Genomic DNA, 15,000 nt, shown 5'->3' with positions numbered 1-15,000 from the left:
AGCAGTAAATAGGTACGGGATGTAACTCGAGGGGTTGTGGCCTCGCTTTCCCGGTGTGTGGAGTGTGTTGTGGTCTCAGTCCTACCCGAAGATCGGTCTATGAGCTCTGAGCTCGCTCCGTAATGGGGAAGACTGGCTGGGTGACCAGCAGACGACCGAGGAGGTGAAATGAATTACACACACACACACACACACACACACACACACACACACACACACACACACACACACACACACACACACACACACACACACATACGCTTGTCTTTAGCTTGTACAGACACTTAGTGATTAGATAGGAGGAATTTCCTGAGTCGCGTCTTAAATGAGTGTAGGGTGCTTGAGTCTTTCACTTCTTGTGGCAGGAGATTCCATAATGAAGGACCTCGCACAGAGAGAGAGCGACTCCCTGACTGGGTGACCGCTCTGGGCACATACAGGTTGTGTTGTTGCCTGGTGACGCTGCCTGTTAATGTGTTCACTGTAGAGAGGTCGATCACGTTCTGTGGGTAGTGGTTCTTAAGTTGTTTGTACAAAGTCACTGCTGTATTGAATTGAATTGTTTTATTACATTGAGCCATTCCAGTCTTTGAAATATGGGAGTGACGTGGTCATATTTCCGGGCGTTTCCGTCTGCCACCTTAATAGCAAAGTTTTGTAGCTTTTGAGTTTTTGAGAGTAGTGTGGTGTTGGAGGTTCCCCAGATTGTGTTACAGTAGTCAAGAATACTCAATACTAGCGACTGTATTAGTATCATGCGAGTCTCTTTGTCAAAATAGTGTTTGACTCTGTTTATATAGAAGAGTGTTCCCGTGATTTTAGTGGAAATTTCGTTGATATGGATGTCGAAGCTCATGTAGGTATCGAAGTATACGCCCAGGTTTTTAACGTGTGAGGAAGGCTTGATGGTGGTGTCGTGGAAATTAATAGTTGTGTTTTCTGGTATTCTTGGGATGAGTTGATGTGTCCCTATAAATATACATTGAGTCTTCTTGGCATTTAGCTTAAGGCCATTTCTGAGGAAATATTTTCTGGCTCTGTTGAGTGTCTGTTCTGCTTGAGATATTATGGTGGGTAGTTCTGTGACTGTGCCTGAGTGAAGAAACTGCGTGTCGTCAGCGTATTGTGTGAGGGAACAGTTCTTAATGTAGTAGGACATATCGTTAACAAATAGATTAAATAATATAGGTCCTAAAATAGAGCCTTGAGGCACGCCATATAGAGTAGAGGCTTGTGTTGAGTCGGACAGACTGTGATCTTTCGTTTAGATAGTCCTCAAACCAAAAAGCATCTACGTCGGCCAGTTTTAGTTTTTCAATAAGGATTTGGTGGCTGACACTGTCGAAAGCCTTCGACAAATCACAGAGTGTTAGCAAAGAGATGCGCTTGTTGTCCATATTCTTATAGATTTTGTCTGTTACAACTGTCAGGGCTGTTGCCGTGCTGAGTCTAGGCCTGAATCCATGCTGACTTTCGCTGAGCAATTTGTTACTCTCCAGATGTTTAACTAATTGAGAGGAAACAATTTTTTCTAGAACTTTCGAGAAAATGGGAAGGAGGGAAATAGGTCTGTAATTACTTTTATCCAAGGGATCTCCGCCTTTGTGTATAGGGATGACTATAGCATGTTTCCATGACTTGGGGAAGGTTCCTGTGACTATTGACGTATTGATAATAATAGTTAGGTAGTATGCAACAATACACAGCGAGTCTTTAATAAGAGAGAGAGAGAGAGAGAGAGAGAGAGAGAGAGAGAGAGAGAGAGAGAGAGAGAGAGAGAGAGAGAGAGAGAGAGAGAGAGAGAGAGAGAGAGAGAGAGAGAGAGAGAGAGAGAGAGAGAGAGAGAGAGAGAGAGAGAGAGAGAGAGCAGAGAGAGAGAGGAACTGGAAGAAGGAAAGGTATGAAAGAAGGAAGGAAGGAAGAAAGACACAAACTGAAAGAAGGAAGGAAGAAAGAAAGACACAAACTGAAAGATGAAAGGAAGGAAGTAAGGAGAAACTTGATTAGGGGAGGGTGGAAGACAACAAGGAAATGAAATAAGGAGGCAGGGAAGACAGGAAGGAGGAAAGAAAAAAAAGAAGGAAACAGAATCAAGGAAAGAATTAAAGAAAGCAGAAAAGAATTAAGGAAAGAAGACAGCAAGGAACAAACAGAAGGAAGAAAGGAAGAAAGAAAAAGAACATAATGAGAACAAAAACAAAAAAAAACAGATAGACAGAGAGAGACAAAACAGGAACACCCAGACACCAAACACAAGCTGGTCCGGAAGACTGTCTGGAGAGAAAAAAAAAAAAAAAAAAAAAAAAACAAGCAAGGAAAGGAAGTGAACCAAGTAAAGCAAGTAAAGTAAAGCAAGAAAAAGTAAAGCAAGTCGTTCCTCAGGGTCAGTGTCTCCTTCTTGTGCCACTTTTAATTAATTCAGAAGGATTTAGAGAGCCATCCTTCACGCGAGCTTCATGTGTACAATTGGATACAAGCGATAGCTCTTAAAAAATATAAGCAGCCATTAAAGTACCGATTCATAAATTACTTCACGCCGCTTGCTAATAGTACTACCCAATTGCAGCGGGACAGGCAACACAGAGCCAAGCCACGGAGGGTCAGCAAGGCGGGTTTCTCGAGGTAATGATGAGATATTGGGTCTTAGAGGTGGGTTTTCTCATCACCTCTTCGCCCGGGACTCTGTAATTGCAGCTCAGCGCCAGTTCAAGGAGGAGGAGGAGGAGGAGGAGGAGGAGGAGGAGGAGGAGGAGGAGGAGGAGGAGGAGGAGGAGGAGGAGGAGAATGAAAAGTGAAGATATTACGACACCAAACAGTCTCATCACTCTTCACTTGGCGACTTGACTTGATTTTCTTTTTTTTTAACCTTTTATATCAACGTTTATGTCCCTCATACGTTAGATCCTCCTTACATGTGGTCACTCCTCCTCCTCCTCCTTTACTTCCTCCTCTTCCGATTCTTCCTCTTTCTTACCAACCAAATTTTTGTTCATCCTTCACCTCCTCCTCCTCCTCCTCCTCTTTTTTACTCCTCCTTTACCTCCTCTTCTTCCTATTCTTCCTCCTTCTTCCCAGCCAAATTCTTACTCATCCTTCACGTCCTCCTCCTCCTTCTCCTCCCACTTTTCTTGTTTCCTTCTTGTATTTTTTTTTAATATCACCATTATTCAAAATTTAAGGTTCTAGTATTGATCGCATTTTTCTTATTCCTTTTCTTTTTTCCTTTTCTCTCCTTACATTTCCATCCTTTATTGCTTCCCTCCTTTAATCCTTCTACCTATTCCTTCTCTTCTTTCTTCTGCTTCTCTCCCATTCTACTGTTCTTCTATACGCCTCTTTGCCTTTCCTCCTCATCCTCCCCCTCCTATTTTTTTTCCTTCTTCCCTAATCATCCTCTTGTCAAATTATACACATCATTTTCTCCTAAAGATCAATTATTTTTCTCTATAAGTATTTGAAGGTTTAGGAATATATTACTTTTATTTCCCTTTTCCTTTCTATTCATTAATGTATTGAGCGTTGTATTGTACGAGTCATGTTGTGGCTTGGACAGGAAGTATTTAGTGTTTATTCCCTGTTTTCGTTTCATATCCATTTATTAATATAATTTTGAGTGTTTGTGTGTATGTATGTATGTATGTATGTATGTATGTATTTATGTTATATTCTATTTTTGTTTCCATTTTTCCTCTCCGTGTATTACTTCCTGTGGTGAATATAATTTGCCAGTTTATATGATGCTCCTATTTTCGTTTTTATTGTTGCATTTGTTGTTGCATTAGTAATATAGTCGATATAATTTACTGTTATTCACTATTACTATTATCATTATTGTTACGGTTATTGCAATTATTATTATTATTATTATTATTATTATTATTATTATTATTATTGTTATCATTATTGTTATTATCATTTTTTGCTGTAATGATAGTAATAGTGAAAATAACAACAACAACAACAACAACAACAACAATAACATCAGCACCACCAACAACAACAATAATAATAATAATAATAATAATAATAATAATAATAATAATAATAATAATAAATAATAATAATAATAATAATAATAATTATTATTATTATTATTATTATTATTATAATAATAATAATAATAATAATAATAATAATAATAATAATAATAATAATAATAATAATAATAATAATAATAATAATAAGAAGAAGAAGAAGAAGAATGATAATGACAATAACAGTGATAATACGAGTAATAAAAATAATAATAACAACAACAACAACAACAACAACAACAACAATAATAATAATAATAATAATAATAATAATAATAATAATAATAATAATAATAATAATAATAATAACAATAATAACAATATCGTATCACATCAACACCACTACTACACCACCACCACCACCACCACCACCACCACCACCATCACCACTACTGCACTCCCTCCGTCCCTATAATCAACACCGGCGCATTATTACCCTGCTTTCTGACTGCAGCTGTTGGTGATTGCACAATTATACACCAGCCACGGCTTGTAGTTGGCGGTGTTTATCACGTCAGCGCTGGAGGATCAGGCGTCATTACTACACTCATTGCCACCACAAACTCGGCGATAATAACTAACTCCCAGAAATATTGCAGTTAATTGGGTCATGGATACTGCTTGTTGTTAATTATCGCTTAGTTTTATTGTGTGTGTATTTCCCCGAGACAATTACTATTATTATGTATTTATTATTTTGTTATGTGCTCTCTTTTTTTCTGGTCGTCGTTGCTAAAGTGATTTCTTGTTATCAATTTGGCTGGCTTGCACCACCACTACCACCACCACCACCATCACAACCTACTAGTATTACTATACCACAGTAGCCACACCATCACCACCAGCTCACTTCACTGCTCATTACATCACCACTATCATTACCTTCACCAAGACATCAGCTGTTCTTTCATCACCACTCCATTATGTACATACCGACGTTTCCTTATGTTCCACTCACCATCATCACCACCACCACCACCACCACCAGTCTATCACCATCTTTGGCACAATTATTGCAGGGAAACATTATAAAAAATCTACAAGGTCTGTTGATATTTGTGTTTATTTGTTTCTCTACCACAGTTCACCTAACATCACCATCATTAATCTTCTTTGCCTTAATAATTTCTACTGTGCTCTGTTTCTCTCTGTTAATACCTTTTATCTTGTGTGTTTCCTTCTGTGTGTTCTGTGATGTGTGTGTGTTCTCTTCTGATTTCTCTCTTCTGTATGTTCTCTTCTAGTATATACTCAGCTTTCTCTATTGTCCGCATTTATCTAGTGTTTTTCTTCCTCCAGGCTTAGTTTTCTCATAACTCTCAAAATTCCTGTCTTCCCCTCGTTGTGTTCTCTACTTTTTGCTCTCTTCTCTGTGTTCTCTTCTTGTGTACTCCGCTTCTCTCTATTGTCAATATCATCTGTCTAGTTGTTCTCTTCCTCCAGGCTTACTTTTTTCATATCTCTCTGAATTCCTGTCTTCATCTTTTTCTCCTTCCCTATTTTTGTCACCGTTATCATTATCAGAGCAATTCACTTCACCACCATAGTGTTAGCCTACTTTCGCCGCCGCCACCACCACAACCACAACCACCACCATCACCACCACTACGCCATCTGATACTCAGGTCGTGTCTACACCTGTAACCTGTTATTTATGGAGCCTCAGTACGCCGGTTTCGTGTTCCTTTTTATTGTTGGATTACCTTGTACGGTGCAAAGGAAAGAAAGAGTGTTTGTATCAGATGCATCAATCACTACCGACGCAGCCAACACCACCACTACCACCACCACCACTACTTCCATCACCACTTCCAGTTATAATACCACTACCAAGTGCATCATCATCGTTGTAACCTATATGCACTACACCTTTCATCACTACCACCTTCCCCACACTGCAGTCATCACCACAGCACCAGAACCACCACGACCATGCAAACAGTACTACACACCATCGCCACCACCACCATCACCACTTAGTCACACTCGTCAGCACGCTCGTCACAGCAAACCATCACACAACACCAGAAACCCACGACACCTGCCCCACCACCACCACCCATCACCATCACCACCACCACCACCCACCACCACAAGCACCGCTAACACCATCATCCCCACCACCCGTGCCTCTCTTCTCTTGCCCTTATCTCTTATCCGGCGGTATCTGGGCTCCCCTGCTGAGGGTATTTTGTCGTGCGCTGCGGGGCCTCTCAGTGGTCGAAGGAGACGCCTGAGGGGCCCCTGGCTGGGTCGTCCCGGGCGCCCATTCTGTAGCTCGGCAGGACGTCTTGTAGGCGCTCCAGGGGCCCTCACCACGACCCTCTCAGTCCATGACCCTCCAGGCCCAGCGCCACCTCTCCTCCCTGCCTCCCTGCCTCCTTTCTTTCTCCGGCCTCTCGCCCTTCCCTTACCTTGCTACCTGCTTGTCCCTATCCCACTTACTCCTCTCTCTCTCTCTCTCTCTCTCTCTCTCTCTCTCTCTCTCTCTCTCTCTCTCTCTTTCCCCTTCCTCCTTTTCTAGGTGTATGTCGCCCTGCTTGCTATTTTTTTCTTGCGTTTCTTCTCCCTTCCTTTCTCCTCCTCTTCCATGTCCTCCTCTACCAACTTAACTCTCTCTCTCTCTCTCTCTCTCTCTCTCTCTCTCTCTCTCTCTCTCTCTCTCTCTCTCTCTCTCTCTCTCTCTCTCTCTCTCTCTCTCTCTCTCTCTCTCTCTCTCTCTCTCTCTCTCTCTCTCTCTCTCTCTCTCTCTCTCTCTCTCTATTTTCCGTTTCCCATTTCCCTCTCCTGTTCCCTTCATTACCATCTGTCGTTCTGTATCAGTTCCGTTTATCACTGTGAATTATTTTCGCTGTTTACATAATTTCCATTCGTTCCTTGGCATCACTCCCTTAATTACAGCATCCCTCAGCGCACTGTTACCACATCCCCTGCCACTCCAGCTGTCCCTCGCACTGTTCATTAATACCCAGACGTGCTTTCCTCATTTCCCTGCCTCGCCTCCACCAAATGAGACAGAAATCAGCCAACTAACACACCGAACAGCACGCACTTAGGCGGATAATGTCTCTTTGATGGTATGTTTTTCAGAGTGTATAATATCTTTCTGGTTTCTTGGTTCGTTAAAGTAAATACGGGCTATTTACACGAAGCAGAGTAGCACAGGGGTAGTAGTAGTAGTAGTAGTAGTAGTAGTAGTAGTAGTAGTAGTAGTAGTAGTAGTAGTAGTAGTAGTAGTAGTAGTAGTAGTAGTAGTAGTAGTAGTAGTTGTTGTAGTTGTAGTTGTAGTTGTTGTTGTTAATGATGATGATGATGTTGTTGTTGTTGTAGTAGTAGTAGTAGTAGTAGTAGTAGTAGTAGTAGTAGTAGTAGTAGTAGTAGTAGTAGTAGTAGTAGTAGTAGTAGTAGTAGTAGTAGTAGCTCTAGTGTTGTCCTAATTGTCCAGCATACCTGACGGAGCCTCGCTGGCCACCCCGGTACCGCCACGCCGCGAGAAGGTGGAATTCTGGACCCTATAATTACCTCATTTGATTTACTTAAGTGGTTTCTTGTACATTACTTCGACTGGCGTTTGTCTTGCGTTGTTACTGCGCTATTATTATTATTCCTTCAGTCTTATTGGTATTATTATTATTATTATTATTATTATTATTATTATTATTATTATTATTATTATTATTATTATTATTATTATTATTATTATTATTATCGTTAATTTTGTTCTTGTTATTGTTGCTTTTCTTTTAATTCATTTATTGCTTTTACTTGCTCATTATTTTTTTCTCCTCTATTTTCAAACATTTATTATTTTTCTTATACTACTACTACTACTACTACTACTACTACTACTACTACTACTACTACTACTACTACTACTACTACTACTACTACTACTACTACTACTACTGACCAATAATTTAACACTGAAATAAAAACAACAACGAAAACAACAAAATAACAAACAACAGCAACAAAATAACAGCACTAATAAAAATAAGGTGCTGGTTGTTACTAGGAAGTCAACCATAGGAGAAATATAACCAATATCAGCACTCCAGCAAGACCTTCAGCACGCCCCAGCACGTCACCGACACGCCCCACCTGTCCTTAGAGTGCTAAAGCGGAACACCAAGAATACCTCCCTAATGAGAGGGAAAGTATTGAAGGTGGTCCTAGAGTTGGCTCAGCACTGCAAGTCTGACGTACACCTGACCTGTTTCTGGACGTTACCGGTGCAATAAACGGGTTATGAATGCTTAGATCCAATGTTTTTTTGTTATTTTGTGGCTGATACACTTGTATTATTGTGTTATTTATAAGTTAATTGGTTCTTGGACAGGTGAGTGACATGCCTGGACTGTTTCAGACATTGGACACTCCTAGTCTGAATTATGTTGTGCAGTCCCTTTACAACATGAATATTGTACAAGTTAATTAGGTACTAGTGGATAAAATAAAAATATAAGGGACTAGGAATATTTATCGGAAGAGGAGATTGAAACTTCTAAACTTACATTCGTCAGATAAGAGTTGATTGGTAGGAAGTTTTAGAGAGTTAGTGGCATCAGAGATATTACAGGTGCGATGTTTTCCCAAGATTCTCGTGACTGGTATAGAAATCAAGATAAAACTAAAAGTAACGAGTTCAAGGTCGTTACAGTTCAATAAAGACGCAACAAGGTTCTAAGTGCAAGGTCAATAGTAAACTTAAAGCTTCGATAAATCATGGAAGAATGACAAGTGAATGAAGAGGAGAAAGCTTTATAAAGAGACTGCCGCGTGTGAACATGTGGCATCTTGCAGCTTCCCTTGTTTTCTTACGTTCTTATATTCTGGCCCTGAAGGGTGGCAGCAGCATCCTCCTTCATTATGCAGGGATGGGGCGGCCAGTGGCTGGCTTGGTGTCCATCATTTATATTCATGGGGTGGGGTCCGACGCCTCCCCCGCTCAACACTTTCGGGTTATCGCGCATCTCACCGTTTTTAACTTCCTGAGTACTGCAAGCTTCCTGAAGCACCGCCAGCTTCTGACAGCTTCATCCTGACACTCTGACCTCTGTTCTCAATGTTCTCTTCATCTTCAACCTAAAGGTCACGGGACTCCATCTGAAGGAGTTTTCCTGCCACCCCTACTCGTCCCGGCTGGCCATCGTTTACCTGCCGCTACTCCAATCACTTTCCGTCTGGTCCCAATCACCCTCCCCTCCCCTGATTCTCCAGCCGCGGGAAGACGGCGGGGAGCGTGTTCCTCTCCCTGGTGCTCCACGGGGCTCCTTGTTCCTCGGCGGGATCCTGGAGAGTCCCTGAGGAGCTCGCAGGGAGTCTGAGGTGAAGAGCCTCAGGCAGGAGGGTCGCAGCGGGGAGAGCTGGCAGAGCGGCGCGGACTGCTCGCCACAACACTCCTCCCGCGGCCCTTAGAAGAATAGCCCGTGGAAGGTGGTGACGGGAGGCTGGGAGGGCCCGTGACACCTCCTGCTGGTGGTTGTGTCACCCTGGCCGTCCAGGCACCGTGGAGGGCAGTGTCCGCTGTGACGCAGCGGCAATTCTGCCTCCTCTGGACCGCGGGTGTAAGGAAAGGGAGAGGAAAAGTAGTAGAGAGGAAGAGGAGACTGCAGGTGAAGAGGAGGAAGAAAGAGAAATGGTGGTGAAGGTGGAGGGTGGAGGGTGGAGTAGTGCTACGTGCTTACCGCCTCAAGTATTTTGGTCTTCCTTTCCTTGGTGCCGCCTCAGCCTCGATCTCCTGAACATGGACAGGAAATGAGTCCTTTGTAATCCTCAAGTGTGGAGTATTTGGATCTTGTTACCACTTTATAATACTTCACAAGAGAGTCGTGATTGCCTCGGCGTCTTCCTCCTCCTACCTTTACCTGCTCCACGAAATATGCAAGTGGCTTCACATAAACATTATTCCTCTCAAAGGTAACATTTGTGTGCCGCGCCGAGGAGCGACGAGGAAGGTCGGCACATAATGCTGGCTGAATTACTATTACCAAAATTATTATTATCAGCTCTTTCATCTTTGCTGCACAACGTTAGTGGAAGTAAACACCGCGTAATTGTTCCTTCCCTTCCCCTGCTCCGCCTACCCCCCATTCCCTCCCCGCCTTCTCTCCTTCCCCCCATTCACTTTGCCTCCACGCCCTCCCCTCCGCCATCCCGCCATCCCGCCACCCCGGCGCCAAGGGGCCCATCACGTCACGTAGAGTCGCTGATTCCCCCCACCTCCCCTGCGATGATCCTCATCCCCAGCTGTGTGACCGCATGCACTGCGCCGTGAGAAATACACCCGCATACAGGACGTGGCAGACTGACACAGAACTGCGATTTAGTTCTTACAGAACATCAAAATGATGCAAGTAATTACACTACTTAGCAGGTTTCCTCATCCCCAGCACACCTCTCCTTCCCCACGAGCGGTATATCACACCCACGCCGCACCATCAGGCGTCAGGACACGTACTGACACGCCTGGGCTGCTGCAGGAAGCGAGCCTCGTGACCATTGCTGGGTTCCCGCCCTCTGGAGGATCCGCTTGGCTCAGGTGACGTCCAACAGGTTTATGACGATGACGAGGTGAAGGGGAGGAGGACGAGCGTCAAGAAGCAGGGCATCTGAGGTGGTGTTGGCAGGCGCGCCGCGGCGCAGCGCACCACACAGGATCGCCTTACCTCGCTCTTCCGTAAATTTCTGCCTCGACTTTCCCACATGCCAATCACGGCCGAGCGGAAACTAATGTTATCATGGTGATAAAAACGCGGCGGCATATCCGGCATTATCACGTGAAGGGTTTATTTGTTACTGAGGCAGTGGTGTGGGAGCCACTTTCCACCCAAACCCCGGCAACAGATAATGTAAAGATTAAATTAGACGTAACAAATTGGTTTCAAGCCTTGTTAAGTCCCGCAGCTGCAGCACTGCGTCGAGAGGGCGGCGCCGCGTAAGAACAAGCCACTTGCAACGCCCGATGCCACGGACCCCTCCAGCCCACCATGCCAGCAGCGCCGCCGCCAGGCACCCACAACACTCACACGTCCCTGTCGGGGTCAGGCCAGCACTATGGCGTGGCCGGTGACCACCACCACCACCACCACCACCACCACATCCTCCTCCCCCATTTTCACCAACAGCATTCCCCTCCTGCTCCCCTCCCTTTCCTCTCCCTCCATCTCTCCTCTGACACTGACGAAGGGGAGGTGATCTAAGGCAATTACCTCCACTGGAGTCACAGCATTATCCATTAAGTCGTGATAAACAGCCGTGTAGGAATAATTAGGCCTAGGCGGGGCGGAGCACAGCCTATAATTGAGGCTGAATGAGGGACATGAGGAGCGTGTAATGACCTGCGACCTGCCGTGTCCCTCCAGTGTCCTCCACAGGCAGGGGAGAGGAGGAGGAGGAGGAGGAGGAGGAGGAGGAGGAGGAAGAATGCCTTAAAATAAGAACGACTTTAGAGAGAGAGAGAGAGAGAGAGAGAGAGAGAGAGAGAGAGAGAGAGAGAGAGAGAGAGAGAGAGAGAGACGGGGAAGGGATGCAAACAAGATGGTGAGTTCTAACAAGGAATAATTGAATCAGCTTAGTACTACCTTAACTACCGCCATAAAACTGTTGCGAGGATCAATAAAAGGAAATTGAGAGGTGGACTCAGCATGCGCGATGAGAGAGAGGGGTGGCGTGAAGGAGACGAGCATTCATATTACCTCCATTACTTTGCGTGTCTCACTTGATGTAATACTCTCTCTCTCTCTCTCTCTCTCTCTTCAATCATTTATTCTCTTTTCTGGTAAACTGTGAAACTCCCTCATCGCTTTTGCATTTCCTCATTCCCGTAACATCAATTTATCCTTATTTCTGACTCTCGTTTCTGACTGTTTAAGGATCAGAGCTTCAGTGGGCATTTTCCTTATGATATTGTTGCATTTGGCCGCTACTCCCTCCTGCATATAAAAGCAAAAAAATGAAAAGATTAATACATATATCTATTTTCTTTCTTGTTCCCTACGTGCTACACATCGTAATATTACCACGCCACTATTTCTCTCCTCCCTCATCAATCACGTTCACACCATTAGGAGTGATATTCAAACACTCCTCACTTCCTCTCCTCCTCCTTGCCATGTAACACTGCACTCCCACTCACTCACCTCCATATTCTGAAACGCTTTGCTCTCTCGCCATCACTTTTTAAAATGGTCCAATTGAAGATAATCGTGGTTTTTAAGAGTATTTTTGTAGTTTTGATGATGGTTTGGGAAGATTTGTAGTTTATTAAAAGGAGAACTGTTCTGAAAACCCGGCTAGTTGTCTCTGTGGCCTTGGAAAATCGTCGTAGTGAGAAAGAAAGGCGTTTCTAAATACGGGCGTCATTCTCACTGCATTCTCACCAAGGTCTAGTGTGTCCTCTCACTGCTCGCTTTCCTCGTCATCTGTCACGGCTTATCATCTCAACACCATACTCTCATTATCCAGAAATTGGTGATAATGCGAGAACGAAGGAAGATAAAGGAAAAAAATCACAGATACTCTATCATTTACTGTCTAAAATTACTCATATTGCGAGAATGAATAGATAGAGAAGAGAGATAACATAAAAATCCATGAATGTTTAGCCTGAATTTCAATATCACGTCACTGCAGGAAGGAGATCACGTCAGAGTCATAACATGGAGAGAACACACATTGCAGCATCGAATCCCAAGAACATAATCATTACAATATCACGACAGCGAGACTTAAGTAATACGAACATGGCGTCAGGAGAGTATTGTGATTTGAGCAGCGATGCGTATATCCCCTGCAATGAGACGCACAGCAAAGAACGGAAGCTGATAATACACACACACACACACACACACACACACACACACACACACACACAAGGCAGGACGCAGATCTCAAAGTAAAAACAGCTTAAAGAATCAGTACGTCTTAATATTATCGTTACTGTGTGTGTGTGTGTGTGTGTGTGTGTGTGTGTGTGTGTGTGTGTGTGTGTGTGTGTGTGTGTGTGTGTGTGTGTTCACGCTTCCACGCCGAAAACACTTACAATAACAAGGAAAATGCGAACACACCCCCACAAATTGCAATGGCTAACTATCACTGCTATATTTACTGTTCACATGTTATTTTTTCTTTTACGTCGAAAAACAAGAAGAAAGAAGGAAAAAAAAGAAAATAACAAAGTAAAGTTTCGGAAATCACTAGGCATTATTATCATCAATAGCATTAGTGTTTTTTTTTTTTTTAATCCTTTCCCTTTCCTGTGCGTGCGTGTAAGTGTTTTCTCTTCCACATCGAAAACAAGAACGTTCCCTGCGATGTTATCCTCTTTTATAGCGTCACTTTACTTATCTTCCCTTCATCAAATCGCATCAAAGAGGAACACGAGGGGGAGGGAAAGGAAGGGAGAAGGTTTAAGGAGAAAAGAAAAAAGAAGGAACAAGGAGGGGAAGGAGAAATGAAAACATGTACTCTACCTGACACAAGATATACTCGTATGTTTCACCTTATTTGAGAATTTAATTAGTGTCAGTGAGAGAAGGAAAAGGTGGAGGTGCAGAAGTGAGGAAACTGAGGGGAGAAGAAGTAAAGAACAAAGAGTAGGAGAATAAAAGCGGTTTGAGGAGGAGGAGGAGGAGGAGGAGGAGGAGGAGGAGGAGGAGGATCATAACTATATCTTCATCTATTTTGTCGGAATTCATTATTATCATCATTACTTTTTACGACCTTATTCATGCAGAACAAAACTGCGGAAGTGATCGGTCTTCTGCTGTCGTGACCAACCAGAGAGAGAGAGAGAGAGAGAGAGAGAGAGAGAGAGAGAGAGAGAGAGAGAGAGAGAGAGAGAGAGAAAATTTAATTTCTTTTCTTTGTCTTGTTAATGAACCACTGTTCCCAGCACTGCCTGACGCCTGAGTTAACCAGTATTCTCAGTCTGTTATCACTTGTAATGATAAACACTGGAACTCCCAGCCTGCTACCCTATTTCCTTCTCCCCATAACTTGAAATCTTTCGAAAGGGAGTTTTAAACTGGGGACAGACACTCCCCGTTTCACTGTCCCTGTAAAAAGATCATTAGAAAAGAAATGTATATGCATCACTTTTGCATACACTTGAAAGACTTGCAGAACCAATCCTTTGCGTGCTCCCTCATACTTGTTTGTGTTAAGACAAGGCCGGGCCAAGTGTGGGGAGTGTTTGCAGCCACGTTAAAGCTGCACTAGGCTTGTGAAACACTTATCAGCTGCTACGTATTGCCACTGATGCTTATTGCTTCATAACATGCTTCATGACATAAATGTTACATGACAACAATAACCATAATCAATCCAATTAAACCAAGGCAGAAGCTATGTTTCCTATGGTAGCGTGGCCGAGCGGTCTAAGGCGCTGGTTTAAGGCACCAGTCTCTTCGGAGGCGTGGGTTCGAATCCCACCGCTGCCAGTGTTTTTCAAACACTCACGAGTTGGCAGGGTGGCCAAAATGGGAGGAAGCCAACGCCATATGAGCCAAGCAATAACACTGCCTCACTCTCCGCGGCACCAAGCACCGCGCCCGTCCACTAACAATACATATACAGTCATATGAATAATTTCTAAAGTAATGCGGTTTTTAAATGTGAGTGCATGTGTCATGCCCTGTGGTGTCCAGCATCACCAGCAGGGTGTGGTGAGAGATGGAACACTGAGTTCTCCCTTCCCAGCCTCACATCGCCGCTGTGCGTCTCGGGGTGATCAAACTCAGCCTCAGCCTTCGCGTGACGGCTTTTTGCTTCCTCCTTCATTAATCATATTTGATATTTTTCTTTCCCGCCGCCAATGATAACCAGGTCATTTACTTTTTTCTTTCTCCAAGCAGGTCTGGAAGAGTTAGGCGTTGTTTTCTTACACTGACAATCACCTGCCAAGAAAATCAATGTTATGCACATCTATTTTAATCATTAAAGCATAAATTTGAAATTACTTTGT

The 15,000-nt window shown here is 43.5% G+C and overlaps 1 protein-coding gene and 1 non-coding gene across 2 annotated transcripts; one reads left to right on the top strand and one right to left on the bottom strand.

Moving 5' to 3' along the window:
- Nucleotides 1–1,175: 1,175 nt before the first annotated feature.
- LOC123507276 lies at nt 1,176–8,902 on the bottom strand. Its single transcript, XM_045260049.1, has 3 exons — nt 8,856–8,902; nt 8,136–8,176; nt 1,176–1,507 (listed from the first exon to the last, which is right to left on the bottom strand). Exons 1-3 carry the CDS (start codon nt 8,900–8,902, stop codon nt 1,176–1,178), a joined length of 420 nt encoding a protein of 139 aa, XP_045115984.1.
- Nucleotides 8,903–14,394: 5,492 nt separating this feature from the next.
- On the top strand, nt 14,395–14,476 carry Trnal-aag. Its single transcript has one exon. It is a non-coding gene; the product is annotated as a tRNA-Leu (tRNA).
- Nucleotides 14,477–15,000: the final 524 nt, after the last annotated feature.

Source organism: Portunus trituberculatus, chromosome 21 (genome assembly GCF_017591435.1).
Source record: "Portunus trituberculatus isolate SZX2019 chromosome 21, ASM1759143v1, whole genome shotgun sequence".
NCBI classification, from domain to species: Eukaryota; Metazoa; Arthropoda; class Malacostraca; order Decapoda; family Portunidae; genus Portunus; species Portunus trituberculatus.
This window is presented reverse-complemented; position numbering and strand designations above follow the sequence as displayed.